This window comes from Panthera tigris, chromosome E2 (assembly GCF_018350195.1).
Source record: "Panthera tigris isolate Pti1 chromosome E2, P.tigris_Pti1_mat1.1, whole genome shotgun sequence".
NCBI classification, from domain to species: domain Eukaryota; kingdom Metazoa; phylum Chordata; class Mammalia; order Carnivora; family Felidae; genus Panthera; species Panthera tigris.
In genome coordinates this window covers 56544477-56566798 of record NC_056674.1, presented here as the reverse complement: position 1 = coordinate 56566798, position 22322 = coordinate 56544477, and the positions used below count along the sequence as shown (strand labels likewise).

Genomic DNA, 22322 nt, shown 5'->3' with positions numbered 1-22322 from the left:
TTAGTATCTGTGGGTCATTGGGAGAAGTACTAACTTTTTGAGCTTCTGCTTCCCTATGTATAAAATGGGGACACTAAACCCTTACTCATAGGGTGGCTCTAAAGGTTGAATTCTTTGTAGAGCACGAACCTTGGCATGGGGTGGGTCCTCAAGCCCAAACACTTCGAATCCTTTTGCCCGCGCAAGTCACGGTACTTTTCACATCTGCGTCATAAGACAGGTGGAGATTGATCACCTTGGTGCTGATAACCCATTTCAGACCGATACCTCTATCTGATTTCGGCTTCATTCCGTATTTTTAAAATGCTCTATGTACTCCCTTTATTATGCACGTCACCCAGCTCTAGTTACTGTGAAACTGGAAGGTCACAGCTTGGCTCTGGGCTCAGAAATATGGCACCTGTCATGCACATGATTTAGGAACTTGGCCTTCCTCACTGAAGCCACTGCATAGTAAAATCAAGCCGACAATTTAATCTGTGGCTGCCGGATAAAAGCTGGGAGAAATCTTAAGCGGCTACGTTAACACCAAACTTTTTATTAGTAAACATTTTCACTAAGATGATGCTGAACAGTCCACCTCCCTGCCTCCTGCAGTCTCCAGATAGCTCCGCTTTGGAAGGAAGGCCAGAGAATCTGAACAGGAGGCTATGACTCCCGCCAGACGAAGAACAAAATAAAAACACATGCCCTACAAGGGTGTGGGACGCTGGGACACACAAGCCCATCTGTTAGGCTTGCTGTTTTAAGCTTCCCACCGTGGTAACATTTACATCCCACTCTTATTTTCCTTTTCTACTACCAGAAGTATACTGCTAAAGGTTTAATGTGCAGTTCTCTGGAGGGGGGAATAAAAAGCCCAGATTAGTCGTGTTTGTCCATTGCCATGGTGTAAATGCTTCCACTCTGGCCGATTTCAAGTTGTGCAGCATGACGTCACTGGCTGCAGAGCTGGGAAGACGGGAATGGCTGGTCTGTGAAAGCTGCTGTGGCCTGGCCTGGGACATCGCTGCCACACCATCATCACCCTAGCAGCGATGATGACCACCTACTCTGGTTGGGCACTGTATCAGGCATTGTACACTTGACATTTCATGTAATCTGAAGCACCGTTGTTTGGGGAAAGGAACGTTGCTATGGGTTCCAGGATGAGAAAGTTGAGGCTCAGAGAGACCATGCGGCCAGCGCAGCCTCACGTAATCAGAAAGTGGCAGATCTGGGACTAGAGACCGCTTGTCCCACTCATGGTGGTCCCCCCTCCCCCACCTCCATTCCAAGTCCTTGTCTTTCTTCCCTGGGTTAGTACCTCACTCCCTAGTGGGCTTATGGCTACAGGGTTCCTGGGGGCTTTCCACAATGCCTGCATATGTGTGTGTGTGTGTGTGTGTGTGTGTGTGTGTGTGTGTGTGTGTACATTTGTCCTCCTCCTACCATTTCCTCCTACCATTAACCCTCTACTCAGGCAAAATGAGTCTCCCCACTGTTCCCAGATGTGCCTAAAATCATCCATCTCCCGTCCCCATCAGCTTATCCTTATTCTGCTTAGCTGTCATGGTCCATTCAAATCCCGTCCCCTCCTTCCAGCTTTCCTGGACCACCTTAGTCCCTGGATCTCTTCCCCTCTTGAGCCTCTACAGCATTTATGCCTGGACCACTCGCTTGGCCCTCAGCACCGGTGGCTTTTATGAAAACTCTGGTGTTTGCTGGGTTGGATTTCTTACCACTCCCAGGAGACCCCAAGCTACTTGAGAGCAGAGACAATGGGGTATACATAATTGCGGAAGAGCCACAAAGAATTACTTGCTCAGACAGGTGTTCGATAACTGTGCCCAGAGCAGAGCCCACTGTGAATAATTGAGAGGAAGGACTCTGTTACTCTGGGCTCTCAGACCCAACAATAGTCTTACGAGAACAAACTCAATTTATTGAAAAAATACTTTAAAACCGTGAATCTCATTCTCTCCCTGCTCTAAACAATATTTAATTGCTACAAAGAGCTAGAGAAGGCTCAAGCTCCATGGCTGGGCATGCAAAAGAGGTGAGTTCTTCTGTGCTCTGGGCATGGCATGTAAGATATATCACAATGCATTCGCCAACCCACAGAATTTTGCAGGATAGGTGGGGCCGCCAACCCCAAATTAAGCTGGTCTACACGGCTGCTGGCTGTGACCTTCAGATGACTTTGGTGGAGCCTTGCAGGAACTTGGCCACCCAACCCTGTCTGAGTCTGCTCCTCACCGAGCCCGCATTTCTGGCTGCTTTGACAACCACTGCAGTCAGAGACAGTGTAGAATCCTGATGACGTGTTAACACAGCACTGCGGGTGATTTAGGTGTGACCCTGACACAGGCGTGAACTCCTAGCATCCGGAACACCTATGCCTGAGGGCCAATGCCTCCCACCCCAGGAGCCCGATCCATCTCCGATACAGTCATCATTCACGGGGGCTGTGTCATGGAGGAAATTATACACAATAAAAGAGGCAGTCACTAGGCTCTGAGGGACTTATCTTCCGGAATGGACTGGCCCTGAGTTTGGGGATTGAACTGAGTCTATGTCGGGCTCCCATGAACCAAATTCCTTCTTCTTACAGGGTGAAGAAGTCAGTGAGAGCAAAGCATGACAAATTCTGGAATCAAAATGCCACCGTCAAATGCACCTGCTCAATAGAATTCCATGCGGCCATTTGGCTCTCACTGTTAATTTGTCTTAGAAAGAGGCAGAGGCCAGGGAGATGAACGAGTCCATTTTAAGAGACACTGATTGTGCCCTGACACCCTTACCCCTTCAGTGCCTCTCAGCCCAACTCCATCTGGGAGCACTTCCACTTCTGTGACTGAGAACTTGCTCCAGTAGCCAGAGTTCTTTGCCTGCTGTGCAGCTGGCTGGATGTGCCAGGGAATTAGCTCCCTCAGCAGCAACCCTCACCAGTGACTGATGGGGGCTGGTGTGTAAAATCCCGGCTCCTTCACTCTCTGGCTGGGATAAGTCTCCATGGGCTCCTGGGCTTACCCCAGTGGGACTGGACCCCTCTGCTCACATGGTGGCTGGCTGGATAACGTAGCATCCATTGGCTGTATCCCCTTCCCCATCCTATCTCCCTCTCTCTTGCTGATAGGCTCTGAGATCACCTCCCAAGTGGGACTATTTGCATCCAAAGCTTTATCTCAGTGTCTGCTTCAGGGGCAGCCCAAACTAAGACAGGTGTGTTAGTAGAATTCCTATCAGACATTGGTAAATTCTTTGGGAAGCCAGTTCCTGGAACAGCATGAAACAACTTCATCAAGGATAGTGGTGAGTCAATTCCATTGGGTTCTTCTGAGCACCTCAACAATGGGGGAGGGAGCACAGGGCAGCAGGAAGTGAAAGGGAATCTATGAATGAAAACCCAGAGAAGGCCTGTAGGCACAAGTTGTAAGGAGCTCCCTCAAGGGGACCACGGGGAGAGAGCAAACTTTGCACGGAGCCGGTTAACTCACCTACCTTCGCCTAAAAGAACTCCCTCAACTTTTAGGAAAGCCCCAGGGGAGGTATTTCATCACCACTTACGAAGAAGATCTTGATACACGGAGAGCTTAAAGAACCTCACAGCGTGCCCAGGAGAGTTAATGGGAAGATATATGGCAAGACCCAGCCCTTGGTTCACAGTAGGTGCCCACTTAGTATCATTGCCTGTTTCTTCCCCATGTGCGGGGTGGCGTGGGGGGTGGGGGGGATGTCCTTCTACATGATGGGTGGGGCCCATTTCTCAGGGGCTTTGTATCTGTTTTGTGTGACAGCAGAAAGAGAGACCTGGGACCCTCATGTCTGGTAATAGCGAAGTAGGCAATTCAGACCAATCCTTGCAGTACACATGGCACAGGAAGTTGGAAAAAAATATATATGAAAAGAGAAAATGAAGAAGAAGTCAGCAGAGGTCACAAGAGTATAGGGAAGCAATCGGTTCGAGTCTTTGGTTTGGATGCCTTAGACAGTTTTGCAGTCAGTGATGTCAACCCGAAAATTGAACAACTTCCAGGGTTTTTGATGTTGGAAAGAAGAAGCAAGGCTAGGAGACCGTACCTGCTCGAGTAAACAGTCATCAGAGAGGCCATCATGGCGGGGGGGGGGGGGACATTGAAATCTGCGGTTACCGAGGATGAGGGGGTGAGGGATGACGGGAGGACCACAGAGGATTTTTAGGGAGTGAAACTTCTCTGTATGATACTATAGTAGTGGATGTATGTCCTCAGAGATTGGTTCAGACTAAGAGGATGTACAACACCGAGAGTGAACCCTAATGTCAAAAGTGTGGACTTTGGGTGATTATGCCATCAGTACAGGTTCATGGATGCTAACCAACGTCCCACTCTGGTGCAGGATGTTGAGAATGGTAGAGGAGGTGCACGGTTGGGTCAGGAGGGATACGGGAAATCTCCACGCTTTTGCCTCCATTTTGCTGTGAACCTAACGGTGCCCTAAAAACTAAAGTCTGTTAAAAAAAAAAAAAAAGTAGGCAAGTCTAGGTTTTCCCAGCATCACGGAAAACAAAATGAATGCAGCAAAATGCAAGATTGTATCAAGAAGACCATGTTAAAGCGGATTTCATATATTGGTGAACGCCGCTAAGTCTATCTGAGAGAGACCGCTCATCCATCATGGAGGGAGGATAATCACAAATTGGGCAGGGGGAGGGTGGTGGACGTCTTCTTCACGTCCCCCGTGCCTCCCTCCCACCCCTGCTGTAACATTTCTTCTTCATTCATTTAGGTAAAAACGCCCTGGTTGCTATTACCCTAGCCCCATTGCAGTCGGCCTGTCATCAAGGGTGGGCTCCCACCCGAACTCGGCCATCTAAGTCACGCAAATCTGACTCTGGGCTCGGATGGACAGTTGGGGGGCCAAGCGCGTCCACGCTGCGGCCACCCCGCCTCCCACCTCACCTGCTGGTCAACTCCTCCGATTCTGCGAGCACCTACACAGCCTTGCTTTTTTCTTTTTGTTGTTTTTGTTGTTGTTGTTGTTGTTTGCATGTTTTCCAGAGTTAATTTCTGTGGCCTGCACCCAACTCCAACAGATAGGAAGCCCATTTTGGAAACAGGACGCTACGGGGAAATGTTACTAAATTTTACTAATGTATTTGCTGTTGCCCCTGGGAGAAGGGCCAGGGCCTGGTGGTTACGAGAGCCCCAGGACTGGGGGCGAAAATCCCGACCCCCACACCACAGCCCGTAGAAATGCTGCAAAATGTTAAAACAACGGCCTGCAGGGAATCCTGGCACGGCCAGCCAGGGTTAGGTCAGCAGAGATAAAGCGGATAGATTCCTGAAACCCAAGAATTGCGGTGAATGAAACATTATCCAATCCCCCTCGAGTGAAGGGGACGTTAACCCCCGATGAGGAAATAGACTTTGCGTTAGCCGTAAGTCTGCACGAAGTACAGGAATAGCCCAAGTCATTTTTACACGGAATTTAATATTTATGCCAGCATGAACGCATAGCAATAAAGCTCTGTTTCATATCTTTTGTGGAATGAGGTGGGGGCATTTATGAGCAAAGGCATGCATGAATGAGTTGGGGCACGCACTAAATGATAGCAATGAATCTCTTGCTGTTGCGTCCGCTGCTGCTTTATCCCGTCCTAGCTGGAAAGCCCTTGCTCAGCAAATAACAATTACCTGAGATTACAAATGATGTACAGAAACAGGCAGGCACAGGGGACACCCTCATGCTTTATTCTTTTCTCTTAAAAACACAAGACGAATGGAAAAGGGTAGGGGGCAAAAACTCTAGAATTAAGGACAAAGACGGTGTCTCATCGAAGACGAAAATCGATGCGTACCATCAGAACCCTTTCCTTACGGGAGATGAAGAAGACATCCTCTGATTCTGTCTTCTGTAAAAGATGAGATCGTGACCTGAGCCGAAGTCGGACGCTTAACCGACTGAGCCACCCAGGCGCCCCCGAACAATGTTTTAAAACCGTCTCTCCTTGTGACAGTTGAGAACCTTTCTCAACAGGTAAAAATCCTCATCTTTAGTGACTGAGACAGAAGGCATCACAGGGTTAGCGACTGGATATTTGCAGAGCCCTCGGCTGTAGGGAACTGGAGGAAACAGCTTCCCCTTGGTCACCAAATACCCGCTGTGACAGCACATCTGAGGTTAGTCGGGCTGCGCGCTCAGGCAGGTAGCTGGTCGCTTTGAAAGTATGCTTCGCGGTGTTTGTTTTTTTTAATGCCAGCTACATATTACTGAGAGTGTACATTCTGTACCTATTAAGTACTTCTATCAAAGCTAAAAGCCATCTTTTAAGGATAGGGATGTTACTGGCAAGTCGTTGAGGCAATGCGAAGCTCTCGATGTTTCTAGAAACCATAGAAAAGGCCCAAAGTGCCATTCACTACCATGTGACTTGCGGTGGCCATGAATGTGGTAACATCAGCAGCATCTGTGTCCCCTTCCTCTGGGCAGGCCACCTGGCTTTGCTTTGGGCAGCCAGCCCTCTACCACCGGGGTTTGGGGGAGGCCGCTTCTGTACTGGTTCCCTGGGTTTGGCTCACGGTAGGCTTTTTGCTGCATAACGTCGCGGCCTGAGAGGTGCCCCACCATTGCACATACCAGGCTGGTGTCACTGTCACCGGCAGGCACCGTCCCGAAAGGCTGATTGGGGCTCACTACTAATGATTGCTACCTGGCTATTTCCCTTGAACACTCAGGACCTGCTTTGGCCAAAAGCACACCTACGCCTGGATGTCTCCGCGATGCGAGCCCATCGGTTTTTTTTTTCCCGGTGCCATTTTGAGTTAGATTTCATTTGTAACTAAGAGTCCTGACTGATAGAGGAAATTGATTTGAAAGTTACACTTCCTTTTTTTTCTCTTTAGTGGGAGGGAAATTTGAGGGCTGCAAAGATCTAGCTGGCTTGTGTGTCCCTTCTTTGAAAAGCCCCTCCCTCCCCAACTATAAAAGTGTGCAGGTTCATGAGGAACCAGCCTGGCTTTCATCTATAGGAAGTCCAGTCCAAAAGATGCCATTTCTCATGAGAAGGGGGTGTCTTCTACCTGGACTCAGGTGAGGCACTCGACACTCATCATGTGGAGGGGTGGGGGATGATTGGGGGGGGATGCCCAATGACTCTGTGAGCTCCCCGGCTGGAGGGACCATTTCTAGTAGGTGCTGGAGGAACACTCTTCTGTCTGTGCTGTCAGTGGGGACCGGGGGACCGGAGCATGGCGGGAAGAGAGAGAGGATGAGAGGAGCCTGGGCTGAAAGAAGGGGAGGCAGCACCCCTGAGCCGGGTTCGTGTGTTTGTGGTCAGGTGACGGACACAGGCTGACACACAGTTCCCTCGCCACTGGCTCCATCTATAATCAGTCCATTAGTTCAAAGCCTCAAGAGCCTGGTTGTCTGGAATGAAGGCATATCTGCCCTGAATCGTACCAGCATTTGAAAGCAAAGATCCCTCTCCCTTAACAGTTCTTTACTGGTGGCTTAGAAATGCCCTGTCATCTTAGAGTTACTTTTGCAGAATGTTTTTACCGTTTTAATAAAAGTCCAAGCGACATGCCAACGAACCTAACAGGGCTGAATTTTTAGAGAAGGAATGTGGTTTTATATACCTGTCTATGCTTTTGGGATGCCTGTGTTGAACCTACGACATGGCAGTTAGGACGTGTGGCGAACTGAACAGAGTTGCGCTACCCAGAGCAGAACAATGTCTACAACATTGAAAATCAAGTGGCAATATGGCATTTTTTTTTCCAGGAAGGGGGAAATGTGTAGACAAACAGAATAATGCAAGTAAAATATAACACAAGGGTGTGCCAAAAACACAGAATGAAATGGAACCCGGCGTCTCCCTGATGGTTTTCATCCCAGGATATTTCCTTCTCTAATATATAGTTAATTAAGGGAGGGTGTGGGGGTTTTACTTTGCCTGTATTTTTTCTCAGCCCCCAGAATAGATACTGTGCTTGAATCCAAATCAGGCTTACCAAAATGCAGGTGGGTGCGGTCCTGGAGTTTGGTTTTTGCGAGGCTGCGAGAGCCACAATAGCTCTGACAACGCCTGTTAACACACGGATTCTCTCTTACCCTCCCAGGGCCCCTTTAGAAGGCACTAGTGCCCTGAATTCCGTTATGGGCTGCACTGTGTCTCCCAAATTCCTACGTTGAAGTCCTAACCCCCAGGAGCTCAGAAGGTGACCATAGTTGGAGACAGCATTAAAAAAAAATTTTTTTTATGTTTGTTTATTTTGAGAGAGAGGGAGACACAGAGCACGAGCAGGGGAAGGGCAGAGAAAGAGGGCGACACAAAACCCGAAGCGGGCTCCGGGCTCTGAGCTGTCAGCACAGAGCCCGACGCGGGGCTCGAACTCAGGAACGGTGAGATCATGACCTGAGCTGCAGTCGGACGGCCAAGCGACTGAGCCACCCAGGTGCCCCAAGAGACAGCATCTTTTAAAGAGGTGATTGAATTAATATGGGGCTGTTATGGTTGGCCTTGGTGCAGCCTGGTGTCACTGTAAGAAGGGGAGACAAGAAGGCAGACACACTCAGAGGGAGGGTGATGTGAGCCCACAGGGAGAAGGCAGCCGTCCATAGGACCAAGGAGAGAAGCCTCAGAAGGAGCCGCTCTGGCCAACGCCTTTGACTTCTGGCCCACAGAATTGTAAGAAGACACGTTTCTGGTGCTCAAGCCACCCGGTCTATGGTCCTTCATGGCGGCCCCATCCAATGAATCCTGTGTCTATTAAGTACCTGAACGCAAGCTAGCTGGCGCCTTAGGAAGTTTGCTAATCGAGCCGATTATGTTAAGATAAAACTCCCTGAAATGAACCAATTTCTGTTCGGTCATCTTTCATGCCCTTGACAGCCCGTCTTGCATTCGTTCCCCCGGTATCGTTGGCTCATAGAAGGCCACGCGCGAAGGGGGCTTTTCTTCCTCGAGCCTCGCCTGCTCTTAATGACAAACGTACGAGTTCTCATGAGGTGGCAGTCACTATGCGAAGTGCCTTTTGCTTGTTACTCTAGGACTTATCGCGATCTTGTGTATCCCGTTGAAGAGGAAGACACTCAGGCCTGGGGAGGCCACTTCCCTTTCCCCGAGTCTCATGGTTGCTGAGTGACTGGATGGTCTGGTTTTCCATGATTCCAAAGTCCCCTTTCTTTTTTTCTCCCATTCTTTTAAAATTGTGGCAAAATACACACAAAATTTACCTACGTTAACCATTAAAAAATTTTTTTTTTTGCTTTTTCTTAAAATTTGTTTTTGAGACAGAGAGAGAGAGAGTGTGAGCAGGGGAGGGGCAGAGAGAGAGGGAGACACAGAATCCGAAGCAGGCTCCAGGCTCCGAGCTGTGAGCACAGAGCCCGACGCGGGGCTCGAACTCAGGAACCGTGAGATCATGACCTGAGCCGAAGTCGGAGGCTTAACTGACCAAGCCACCCAGGCACACCCACCTACTTTAACCACCGAAAGTGTAGCATTAAGAACACTCGTAATGTTCCGCCACCATCACCCTGTGCGCCACAGACTGCTTCCTTCTTGAAGAGCCGAAACTCCCCAGCCCGGAGCTCTGCGTGCCCCCCAACCCTGTACTGCTTACCACCCTTCTACCTTCTGTCCCTACGAATTTGACCTCCCTAATGACTCACGTAAGTGGAATCATACAGCGTGTGAGTTTTTGTGGCTGGCTTATCTCACGGAGCATAATGTCCTTGAGGTTCATCCATGTTACGGCAGGTGGCAGTTTCCTTCCTTTTTAGGATCGAATACTATTCCATTGCCTGGATATGCCACACCGTGCTCATCAACTCACCCACTCGTGGACACATGGGTTGCTTCCACATTTCAGCGAGTGTGAAGGACACTGCTATCAACGCGGGTGTGCAAATATTTCTTTGAGACCCTGCTTTCAATTATGACCAAATGGTAATTCCATTTTTACTGTTCTGAAGAATCATCATACTGCTTCCCAAGGCAGCTGTACTGTTTCACATTCCTACCAACAGCGCCCACAGTTCCAATTCCTCCTCATCCTTGCCAACACCTGCTGTTTCTTTTTTTCTTGGTGATTCCAATGGGTGGGAGGTGGTTTCTCCGTGCAGTTTTGATTTGCGTTTCCCTAATGCTCAGTCGTGGCGAGCATCACGCGATCCTTGGCCATTCGTATCCCCTCTTTGGAGGAATGCACAGCCCTCCATGTGAAGGTCCCGCACACAACCTTTTTCTGGGTCGTCCTCCTGAACACACATGGGTTTGCCAGTATCTGTCTTGAATAGGACATCCAGGGAGCACAGAAGCCCATCATGCAGTGTGGTGACTCGGGCTCCACACCACTTGTCGGACTTGGAGATGCTTTTGGCTTTTCTCACAGCCATAAGATACTTTTGTCCAAGCCTGAATTTGCAGTCAGCGAAAACCTCCAGGCCTTTGAAAGTTGCCTTGAACTGTTCTCTTTCTTTTTAATTAAAAAAATTGCTTTTAATGTTTATTTTTGAGAGAGAGCGAGAGCGAGAGAGAAAGAGAGAGAGGCAGACAGACAGAGCACAAGCAGGGGAGGAGCAGAGAGAGAGGGAGACACAGAATGTGAAGCAGGCTCCAGGCTCTGAGCTGTCAGCACAGAGCCCGACGCGGGGCTCGAACCCACGAACCGCGAGATCGTGACCTGAGCTGAAGTTGGACGCTCAACTGACTGAGCCACCCCGGTGCCCTGAAATTTTCTGTTCTAATTTTTAAAATAAGTTTATTTAGTTTTGAGAGAGAGAGAGAGAGAGAGAGAGAGAGAAAGAGAAAGGGAGAGAGACAGAATCCTAAGCAGGCTCTGCACTGCCAGTGAAGAGCCTTATGCGGGGCTCAAACTCCTGAACTGTGAGATCATGACCTGAGCTGAGATCGAGTTGGATGCTTAACCGACTGAGCCATCCAGGTGCCCCAACCATGAACTGGTTTTAAGCCGGCTTTCTCGCTTTGAATCGGGGGTCATTTGGCCATGCCTCAGCCCGTTGTTCTGTGACGGGGTTTCGTGACCTCAGCCCTGCTGACATTTGGGGCTGGCTATTTCTTTCTTCCAGAGAGGCTGTCCCATGCATTGCAGTAAGTTCAGCAGTAACTCGGGCTTCTGCCCGCTAGAAGCTAGTCACACCCCCTTCCAAATGTTCTACATGTTGCCAAACGTCATGTGGGGGGCACTGTCACCCCCCGGTTAAGAACCACTGTTCTGGTATATTTCGGGCATCTGAACATGGGGGACTTGGTTTTCACTCTGTGGGGAAATCCAAGATCTTCCAGAAACGAATAATGTTTCTTAACAGTCTCTGTTATTGGGGCACCCGGGGGGCTCTGTTGGTTGAGCGTCCAGCTTCGGCTCAGGTCATGATCTCACGGCTTGTGAGTTCGAGCCCCCCATCGGGCTCTGTGCTGACAGCTCAGAGCCTGCTTCGGATACGGTGTCTCCCTCTCTCTCTGCCCCTCCCCCACTTGCGCTCTCTCTCTCTCAAAATAAATAAATGAAAACATTAAAAAAATAAAGAAAAATATCCCTGTTCTTTCTATGAGTCTGGACAACTAGAAAAAGAGGTGGACTTGATGAACTTGGAAGGAGACGGGCTCAGGCACGGAGAAGCACACGTCCAATAGATTTGCCACATATCTGACGCAGACCGCAGACATAAAATGCACGCGGATTCTGTTACACGGGATGATAAAGTCCAGGAATAAAATGTTTATTTCCTTGTAGCAAAATGAAAGTATTCATTTATTCTCCTACCAGCACGCATGACTAGCTCTGGACAAATGCAAACAGGTCTGGTGATGAATGGCTTCCGAGGCTCACCGTGGATAGCCCTGGAACACCAGCTGTCTAAACAAATAAATGCACTGGGCCCTTGCGGACACCCTGGGGGACACGAGGATGATTGAGACACAGGTCGTGGGCTGAGGCGGAGTTTCCCAGGACCCTCGGTGTGGGACATCTGAGGTGTGCCTCGATGATGCAGAGTGAGCAGTACTGATCAAAGGGGGGCTTATGGGGGAAGGCTCTTCGACTGGAAGAGAGACGTGGTCGACGGCCACTGTATTAGGTTTCTATGGCTGCTGTCACAAATGACCACAAACCTAGTGACTTCAAACAACTCAGATTTATGATCCTTAGTGTCCCGGAAGTCAGAGTCTAAAATCAAGGTGTGGGCCTTCTGGAGGCTCTAGGGGAGAATGTGTTTCTGTGCCTTCCGCGGCACCGAGAGATACACGCATCCCTTATCCCGTGGTCTCTTTCTTGGGTGATGCCGACCTCTGCTTCTGTCGTCGTATCTCTCCTCCAGCTCCGACCCTCATGCCTCCCCCTCGGAGGACACTTAGGATCACACGGGGCCCCCCTGGATGGTCCAGGCTGGATTCGCATCTCAAGAGCCCTAACTTGATCACATCACAGGGTTTCTTTTCACCCTGGAAGGTGACACGTTTGCAGGTGCCAGGGATCAGAATGTGGGCATCTTCAGGGGCCGGGGAGCATCTTCAGTAGATTAGCAGGAAGAGAAGTCTGAAGGCTGTGAATTCAGGGAACAGGACACTGGTCCTAAAGGGTGTGGCTTAGCACATGGCAGGTTCTTAATAAATATCGACTGACTGACCCACTAGACGGATGGAAAACGACTGCTGTGCCCAGTCCTCCCTCTGCTCCTTTAGGGCGCCATCCATCCCTGCTGCTTTGCCAGCACAGCTGCCAAAGCCACCGACGTGGGGCCAGGGTAGAAGGAGATACAGCTGGGCCATCCCCCTGTCTGTCACTCATCCACTTCCCAGAAGACACAGTTTGTTTCTGGCTGCTGTGGTGACAAACAGCAGGAGGCAGCTGAGAGCATCTCTCAACAGAAGACAATGCTGACCTGTACCGGGTACGAGATACGCCTTGACTCTGTCACAGAGTCCACACTGGCCATCCTTAGTCCTTTAAAAAAGTTTTTTTTTTAAAGGACTAAGAAACAGAGCACGAGTGGGGGAGGGGCAGAGAGAGAGAGAGAGAGAGAGGGAGGGAGACACAGAATCCAAAGGAGGCCCCAGGTTCTGAGCAGTCAGCACAGAGCCCGACGCGGGGCTCGAACCCACCAACTGGGAGATCATGACCTGAGCCGAAGTCAGATGCTTAACCGACTGAGCCACCCAGGCACCCCTGCCATCCTTAGTCCTTAAGGGCACAAGCCCTGACTTGGAAGAAACAGAAAACGCTTGCTAAGATGTTAGAAGAGGCTCATGTCCTGACATCTAAAGCAGGAGGACACTGGCTGGCAGGGGGCTGTTTCTTAGCTGTGTGAATCCCAGCTTGTCCTCAGCTGCATTTTCTGTGAAATGGGGACAGGAAGACCTGTCTTAGGGCTGTTGGGAGGATGAGAAAGCATGCAGAAATGCCTGGCACTTAGTAGTTGTTCAATAAAGCTTAATTCTGTTTTTCTTAGACTTTCCATCTGGTATCATTGCTTTCCCTCCTCTCCCCTCTCCTTTCCTTTCCAGACACAAATCTTTAATAAAAAAACACCTACTTTTGTAGTTTATTTTCCTAAGGCAGATACAGTGGCCACAGTATGACAGGTGGAAAGCCCCAAAGCCAGAAAAATTCAAAGTGCAGTGAAGCTCATTTATCAGCCTAGAGCGATTACCTCAATGGCCTTAAATTCCATCCTCATAGTCTGCTTAAGAATCAGGAAAGCAAACGGTTTAGAAACCTCATAAAAACACACACTGCCATGTAACTCGAAGGGGTGAACTTTGGTTTCCCAGAAAACTCATCAGATGATGCCAGAACAATCTAGACGTTTCCAAATTCATGTTAACCTCTCTAGAAAGTTCAAACCCAGGGAGCACAGGCATCAGCCGTGCGTTGGAGGACGGCTTTGGTCCTGCCTAACAAACAGGGTGATTTCACTCACACACTGAAAACGATTTTCCTGAAACTGGACCCTTATTACTGAGTTAATAGAAAAAAATTCCAATTGAACTTCGGAAGATTTTTTTTTTTTTTTTTTTTTTTTTTTGCTATTACGGTAACATTACGGATTTCAATCTGGTGAAAAATGAGCCCCGAGGGCTTTCAACAGTTTTCTAACGGAGCTTAAATTCAGTTCTGAGAACAGTGTGTAATTGCCAGGGAAGGAGTGTGTAATCCCTGGAAAGGCACCGAGGGGAAAACCATGCAGTGCCCCGTCTTGGGGTCCCGAGTGGCAGGGGGTGTGGTGGGCTGGGTCACAGAATGAGTCTCCTGCAGGGGCCCAGCAGCATGTGCTCTGTTGAGATTTGAAGACCGACCTGAGTGTTCATATTCTGACCTCACGGCCAGAACGACAGTGCGTTTTATTGTGCCTTTTGGGGTAAGCGTTGCTAATTTTGCCTATTATATTGGTTGTCTTCCCAACATAACAACGGCAGATTAGAAACACCACCTAAGAGGAAACGTTCAAAACACAGATCTCTCCCTTCACTCGCTCAAGGCGGTTTTAGTCTCCAGACCTCCCTGGAGATCACGGCTGTGGCTGAAGAGGCAGTGATTACCAGCCCCCTGCCCGGAACGCTTCTGCACCACAACCCAGGTTAGCGAAATCGGGGTGGAGGGTCCTTGACGTTTTTTTCGATGCCAAGAAATGTCTTTATGGGACTTACAGAGGCATAAGCCTTTTTCATTCCTCCTGCTGTCTGCAGGGTTATCTCGATGGAGTGTTTTGTGCAGCAGAATGGATGCTGTGACAGCTGAGCGGGAGGTGTCCCGGGTGGCAATTGCTAGTTTGCTCCCATTACAGGCACAGGGCCTGGTGGTCTAGGCTGGCATTCGAGCCCTTGTCAACACCAGACAACAGGAACACAGCGCCACTGGGTGAGTCTGCAGACAGAAAGGGTAGTTTGCCTACAGCATCCTTGTTTTTCGCGTCTTGAAAAAAAATGTTTTTCTGTTTATCAAAGCGACGTGTTCAGCATAGGAAACTTGACAATATAAAAGAGAGTGTGAAGAAAAGAACGGAAAATCGTCAATACTTCCAGGAGCCTGAGAGAATCGCTCCCAGTCTGGTGGGGGCATTTTATGCAGGAGTTTCTCTCCGTGGGATCGGGATCACACAGTTTGCCAACTTTGATGCTCTACTGTTTCCCCTTTACTTTACCTCAGGAGCAGTTTCCCCTGGCTTAAACAGTCTTAGAAAACACAGTTTTAATGACTGCATGTTAATCGTTACTTATTTTTGAGAGAGAGAGAGACAGACAGCATGTGAGCAGGGGAGGAGCAGAGAGAGAGGGAGACACAGAATCCGAAGCAGGCTCCAGGCTCCGAGCTGACAGCACAGAGGCCATCGCGGGGCTTGAACTCACGGACTGTGAGATCATGACCTGAGCCGAAGTCGGACACTCAACCGACTGAGCCACCCAGGTGCCCCAGTGAGTGCATATTAGACCATCATATGGCTGGCCCAGGATTTATTCACGAAGCCTCCTTTTGTGGGGCACTCGGCCTGTTTCCCAACTTTCTGCTGCCAGAAATAAGGCTCCAGGAAAGGCCTCTGCATGCAAATCTCTGCTTCCTCGTACCTAAGACTGACACCATTTCTGATGATTTCTTCGAGATAAATTCCCAGGAATGGAATTACTGGTATCAGAGAGCATGACTGTTCGGAAAAAGGCGGATACATAACGCGACACGTCTTTCGTAAGCGCGTACCAATCTGCCTTCCTTGCCTTAACTCGGTTTTAAAATCACTACACTTAAAATCTGTGCATTTTTTGGGGCGCCTGGGTGGCTCAGTTGGTTGAGCATCCGACTTCGGCTCAGGTCACCATCTTGTGGTTCATGAGTTCGAGCCCCGCGTCGGGCTCTGTGCTGACGGCTCGGAGCCTGGAGCCTGCCTCGGATTCTGTGTCTCCCTCTCTCTGCCCCTCCCCTGCTCATGCTCTGTCTCTCTCTGTCTCAAAAATAAATAAAAACATTAAAAAAAATTAAAATCAGTGCATTTTCTTGTGGCAGGGACCTGGCAAAGGGGTGGGTGAGGCAGGGAGGAAAGCTCTTAGCAGCCTCGTCAATGGAATCCCGAAGACACAGGCTGGGAAACGCTGCCCTTTGTTCAGAAGGTCACGGGCTCTGTGCTCGTGAGCCGCCCCTCATCCCTGCCCTGAGCTCCACATGCGTCCCACACTGATGTCGCGGTGAGCTGCTTTAATTCAGTAACATGTGTTGCCCAGGGCAGTGCTGCCGTTGAATATATTCCCGGAAGGGGCCGGGTTCCTCTCTGCCTCTCTGCACCTGCGCCCCTCCCATCCTCCCTGCTTAGAAAGCCTCTCCGTGGTGCCTCCCCAGCAGCCCCAGAGTTAATTCTTAAGACTTAGCAAACACTGGGTGAAAGGCCCAGGGCCCATGGTTTGCCCTCGAGTGTCTCTGGCCAAGCGGGGAGGTGAGAAGCTCTCTGTGGCAGAGACGACGTGATTTGCCATCTGGGACTATGGGGTGGGCTGGGTTTCTCAGCTTCCCCTGAGGTCAGGTTGGGGACTTGTGATCATGTCACTGCTGGATCTGGCCACAAAGCCCCTGTCAGATGCTCCTCCTTCTCTGTGCACAGCGACCCCGCAGACCCTGTGGGCCCCACGTTAAAGGGGCAGTCTCCCAACACACTGGAGCCTGGGGTCCTTGAATGATGCCTGAAGCAGAGCCATCTGCCCCCCCCCCACCCCCCGCCAACCCCATCACTGGCAAGATGTGAGGGAGGGATCACATTTTCCGTGTTAAGCTGTTGAGACTGGGGGGTCATCTCTTAGGGCACCTAGTATTCCTTACCCTGGCCAGGACTCTCGCTGACAGTTGTAACTGCGTGCGTGCGTGCGTGCGTGCTGAAAGTCATGCTAAGTTATGCAAGGAGGTGAAGCCCCCATTGGGTTGGGGGCTGTGTGTGTGGGGAGGGGAAGGATCCGAGGGCGAGGCTTTGTTCGCAGGGGTCCCTGAAGGATTACAGTCATAGCGAATATGTGCCGGTTCCTACTACTTTCCAGATGTTGTCCTGACAGCTTTGCCAGACCAGCCTATTCAATCCTTCCGCGACTCTAGGTACTATCCCCTCTTGCGTCCGGAGAGAATGAGGCCGGGAGAGGCTCAGCACCTGGCCCAAAGTCCCACAGCTGTTGGAGGCAGATCTGGGTATCAAATCCCTCCCTCCAAAGCATGACTCTGACCGCCTGTGTCCAAGCAGGGTTCAGCCACAGCCTGTTACGTGGGAGTCACCTGAAGGGAGATGCTGGGAAGCCACTTGAGCAAAGGCACAGAGAAGAGTCACAGAACACCTAGCATCCCACACCGGGGCGGGGGGAGGGGGGCGCGGGGCAGCCGATGGGCTTGACCGTGGAGAGGTCTGGCGGGTCCTGAGGGAGCGGCCGGGGGTGGGGGTGACGGGTGGCACTCAGGGCGCCCATCTGAGCACATACACATAGGAGAATGTGACACATGTGAGAGTCACTGGATGCTGGTGAATCCACGCAGGGACCCGGTCAGACTAGCGTTAGCTTAAACACATGACCCCTCAAAGCCTGCTGTGTGCTTTGTGAGGAGAACACCTGGACGTGGGGCTTGTCCTGTGCCTGGCGGTGGCCTCTCTGGTGGCTCCCAAGAGGCCCTCCCTGGACACGTGTCGACCGAACAAGCCGATGAACGAAACATACGAATATGTCCTTTGGAAAATAAATGTCTCCAAGCGTCGCGTCCATCATCAGACTCCTTTATGCAGCCGCCCCTCGGTCCCGCTCACCTGTCCCCCTTGCTGTTTCTGTCCCTAGACATCCTGACACCGAGGGCCTCATCTTTCCAGCCACGGAGCCTTTCCATTCCGGCTGAGTGACCGCAGCCATCACAGAATTAAGTAATGACAAAGTGAGTTATTATCAAGCCGGGCTTCAGTTGGGGATGCAACCTGCAGCCGGGGGTCCCTCTCTGTTGGAGCGCTCACACGACTGTCTAGACAGTGACATGAAAAATGGGCCCTGTAATTCCCCAGCTCACAGCCATACATCCTCTGCCTTGACTCCACACTTGGTGGGGAATAGTGTTGTTTTGCTGAGAAGGAGAAGAGGCGCAATTAGATTCCTCTTAAATGTTACATTCGTCCTTGTTAATCAAAGATTAGTACCTCTTAAAAAAAGTAAACGCAAGTCAGGTCCCCAGGACGCTGAGCGCGGTTCCCATGGCCTGTTGAATTACACAAAATGAAGCAGCACGTGTGCCTGTGACACAGTGAAATATGACGGTGGCCGTATCTGGGCAGTGGGATCAAAGGTGACTTGTAATTCGCTGCTTCATTCTGCTCCGTGTTCTTTAATTTTCCTACAATGAGCATGCGTTTGCTCATTAAAAGGCACTTAAAATAACCAAAAAAGGAAATAGGAGACTATTCTAAAAACCTGCAAACCGAAGAAATAGAGGGGGACTTGCCCCAACCCTCAGTCTCCTTCCCCCGCCCCCAGAAGGCACCCCTGGGTTTGGCTGGATGTCTGTCCTTCCCGGTAATTTCATGGCACGGACAAACCCCCAAATCGTTGTGCTGAGCGAAAGAAGCCAGACAACGAGTATGTACTCCATGACCCAATTCATGTCAAACTCTAGAAAATGTGCACTCACCCAGAGTGACCCAGAGTGATTCGTGATTCTCCGGAGGATGCAGGGAGGCGGGGAGAGGGGCAGGAGGGAGGGTGACAAAGGGGCCCTTCTGGGAGTACACTCCCTGACAGGGTGATGGTTTCATGGGCAGGGGAGAGGGGCAGAGGGAAAGAGAGAGAATCTCAAGCAGGGGTGAGAGTTTCATGGGCAGGGGAGAGGGGCAGAGGGAAAGAGAGAGAATCTCAAGCAGGGGTGAGAGTTTCATGGGCAGGGGAGAGGGGCAGAGGGAAAGAGAGAGAATCTCAAGCAGGGGTGAGAGTTTCATGGGCAGGGGAGAGGGGCAGAGGGAAAGAGAGAGAATCTCAAGCAGGGGTGAGAGTTTCATGGGCAGGGGAGAGGGGCAGAGGGAAAGAGAGAGAATCTCAAGCAGGGGTGAGAGTTTCATGGGCAGGGGAGAGGGGCAGAGGGAAAGAGAGAGAATCTCAAGCAGGGGTGAGAGTTTCATGGGCAGGGGAGGGGGCAGAGGGAAAGAGAGAGAATCTCAAGCAGGCTCCAAGCTCAGCGTGGAGCCCGACGCAGGGCTCAGTCCCACGACCCTGGGATCACGACCTGAGCCGACATCAAGAGTCAGACGCTCAACCAACGGAGCCACACAGGCGCCCCAGCAAATTATCCACTTAGAAGTATGTGCAGTTCATGGCACGTCAGCCACACCTCTACGAAGCTGTTCCAAAAAAGTGGGGGCCTGAGAGGGGAGGTTGGAGACCGGAGAGGAGTCACCATCTGTTCTGCACGTGCGTGTGCTCATGCGCCCGAAAGGAGTGAGGGAAAGGGCAACGTGGACGTGGAACACGGCAGCCTGACACGTGCAGGACAGCGAGGCAGTGAGAAATGGAGCTGACTTGTCAGAGCGGAACCCGAGCTCGAGAGGCGGGGCCCCTTTCTCCAGCCCTCCGGAATCTGCGTGAATCGTGGGGAAGCCTTTGGTCTGCTCCGGGGCACGGAATCAGGATTTGTCACGAGTTTACTCAAGTCTCAAGGGCGGGCGGATCCCAGCTGACATCTGGATGCTGCCCCCACGTTCACTGGCTGTTTGTTGAACGAATACAGGAGTATTGTTTTGATTTACTGTCAGAAAACCAACTGCTGCTGTTTTGAGTATCGACAACAGGATGTAGGATGAAGACAGATGGAATGTCACCGGGCCTCAGATTCCCTCTCACCTGCTTGGCGTGTCTCACGACACCTGAGTTTGGGGGGCCGTGTCCTAAAAGTCACATGTTTAGCAAGGGTTGGTTGATGGCTTGCTATGGGGCGGGCACCGTGCCGGATGTTGTGGAGAGAAAAGCGCACGTGACTCAGTCCTTCCTCAAAGGGCTTACGGTGCAGAGTAGAACACTCTAGACCCCATCGCGTGGGAAGGAACCTACTGAAGGGACTGGCAGACCGTGGTCCACAGGGCAAATCCGGCCCTCCGACTGCTTGTGTGAATAAAGTTTTACTGGAACACAGCCGCGCCTATCGGTCCGCGTGGCGGCTTTCGCATTGTAACAGCAGAGTCGAGTAGTTGCGACAGAACGTGGGGCCCACGAAGCCTCCACTTATCATCTGACCCCGGATGGGAAGTTTTCGGACTCCCGCACTCACAGAAGCTGTGAAGGAAACAACGAGCCTGCTCGTTAGCAAACCAGCTCTAGGTGTTCCAAACTAATGGGCTCGTTTGGGGTAACAGTCTTCCTGGGAGTAACTTCTTGGTGCAGGGAGGAGTCACGTGGCTTGTCAGGGTAGCCTCTCCCCAGGAGGCACCAAGCTACAGATACTCGTGGCCTCTCGAGAGCCTTCCACGGCCGCGGCACCCTGAACAGCTGGGTGGCACCATCACCGCCCAAGATGGCCTCCAAGAGGTTCAGCAGGGCCTCAGTGCCTGGCCAGGGGCACTGGGAGAGGTGGGGGGAGTCTCCACTTTCATCTTCTGAAGCCCAGAGGGGAGGCCCAAAGCAGAGCATCGCGTAATAGTCGAGTAAGAACACTGAATCAGCATTCACTCACACTGTTTGTTAGAGTCAGACCCTGATGGCAAGCCCTTTGTAGACTTTGCCAAGAGGGGTTAACTGGGAGCCCCGGAACAGGACTCACTACAGTCTAGAGCCTGAGGAAAAACTGGCTTTGAAAATCATGGCTTATTTCCAATTTATTCATCAATTCCACAAAAACGTATTGATTGCCCGTTATGTGTCAAGACTCATGTGGCCCCTGCCTCCACGGGGCTTGTAGCCCAGGGACAGGGCAGACAGGCAGCAAACATACGGGCAAGCTGTCCATCCTAGCCGTTCTCCGTGGCCGCGGTCTAGGCACTGTGAGCGCTGAATTAGTGACACCAGCCGCTGCTCCTGGGCTCCTGCGAGACTGTGGTCACGTTTTTTTCAGCTAATCATTACATCGCCTTATTTTATGTGTGTTTCTGTCGAAAGACACCGTATTCAACACACATTTTCGATCATTAACATTAAGTGCATGGCCAGCAGCCCTAGAACTGGGGCCTGAAGGAACTCATCCAACACATTATTTTCTCCATAAGGCCCCTCCCAGCTTCTCGCTGTTACCAACACCAGACAGCACCGCGCCGGGGCCATTTCAGACGGCAAAATCACCACCCAAAGCCCAAAAATGCAAAAAAAATGGAGCACCAAAGAGACCTCGAAAGCATGCCTGGTCACCGTATGACAGCCGAAGGAAGAAGGCCGAGCGTCTCCTCTTTGGACCTCGGCTGGGAAGGGGCGTGTCGGGAGGCTCAGATGTACCACTGTTCCACGCACGTCTCTGCCAGGGACCGAGAAGATACGGAAAGTGTGTTGGGGCTACAAATCCACCTCAGCTTGTCGAATTTGCAAACACAGCACGTGTGCATAATGAGGGTCGGTGATCCAAAGCAGAGAGAATGATTTCTGCACAGTTCCTGAGCGGAGAAGACAGGCGGGGAAGGCCACGCGGTGGGAGCGGAGACGGCCAGGAGAGAGGGAGAAGCCGGTGCAGAGCAAGGCCGGCCGCAGAAGGATACGGTGTGGACACAGCACGATGAGGAGGCCGGCTCGGGCCAGGGATCACCGTCCAGGTGAATGGGGATGTGGCTTAGACCAAGGTGCTCAGAGCAGTTGCAGGAAACGCAGAGACTGAAGATACACTTGCTCACGTTAGTAGATGCATCTCCCTAGTGACCGGACAATCGATGTAAGTATTTGTGAAATATTTACTCGGTGAGCCAGAGATGTTTAATTTTTATTTTTTAAGATTTTTATTCATTAAAAAAAAATTTTTTTTAATGTGTATTTATTTTTGAGGAAGAGAGAGAGAGAGAGAGAGAGCATGAACGGGGAAAGGGGCAGAGAGAGAGGAGGACAGAGAATCCGAAGCAGGCTCCAGGCTCTGAGCTGTCAGCACAGAGCCCGACGAGTTGCTTGAACCCACGAACCACGAGATCGTGACCTGAGCCGAAGTCGGATGCTTAACTGAATGAGCCAGCCAGGAGTCCCAGAGATGTTTGATTTTTAGACAGCAAGGGTGAAGCATCTGACTGGAATCACTGGCCCGTCATTGCTCTTGGGTGGCTCCTGGGAGAACAGCTCACCTCCATTTCCAGAGAACAGCTCATTTGTGGGTGTCCCATAAAGGACGCTCAGAAGGACGCCAGCCGGGGCCATAAGAGCCATTTTTTCACTTCTCACTCTGCTG

General features: G+C 50.9%; 1 protein-coding gene across 6 annotated transcripts in view; it reads right to left on the bottom strand.

The window, feature by feature from the left end:
- CDH13 (cadherin 13) overlaps nucleotides 1-22322 on the bottom strand; it is a 1026978-nt gene that overhangs the window by 56779 nt on the left and 947877 nt on the right. Inside the window, exon 11 of one of the 6 annotated variants that reach the window (XM_042969571.1) lies at nucleotides 14029-14852. The exons of the other annotated variants lie outside the window; for them this stretch is intronic. Coding sequence (XP_042825505.1) covers nucleotides 14813-14852 — 40 coding nt within the window. The 3' untranslated portion in view covers nucleotides 14029-14812. Of the gene's footprint in view, nucleotides 1-14028; nucleotides 14853-22322 lie in introns of those variants that run through there. 6 annotated transcript variants of the gene reach the window in all.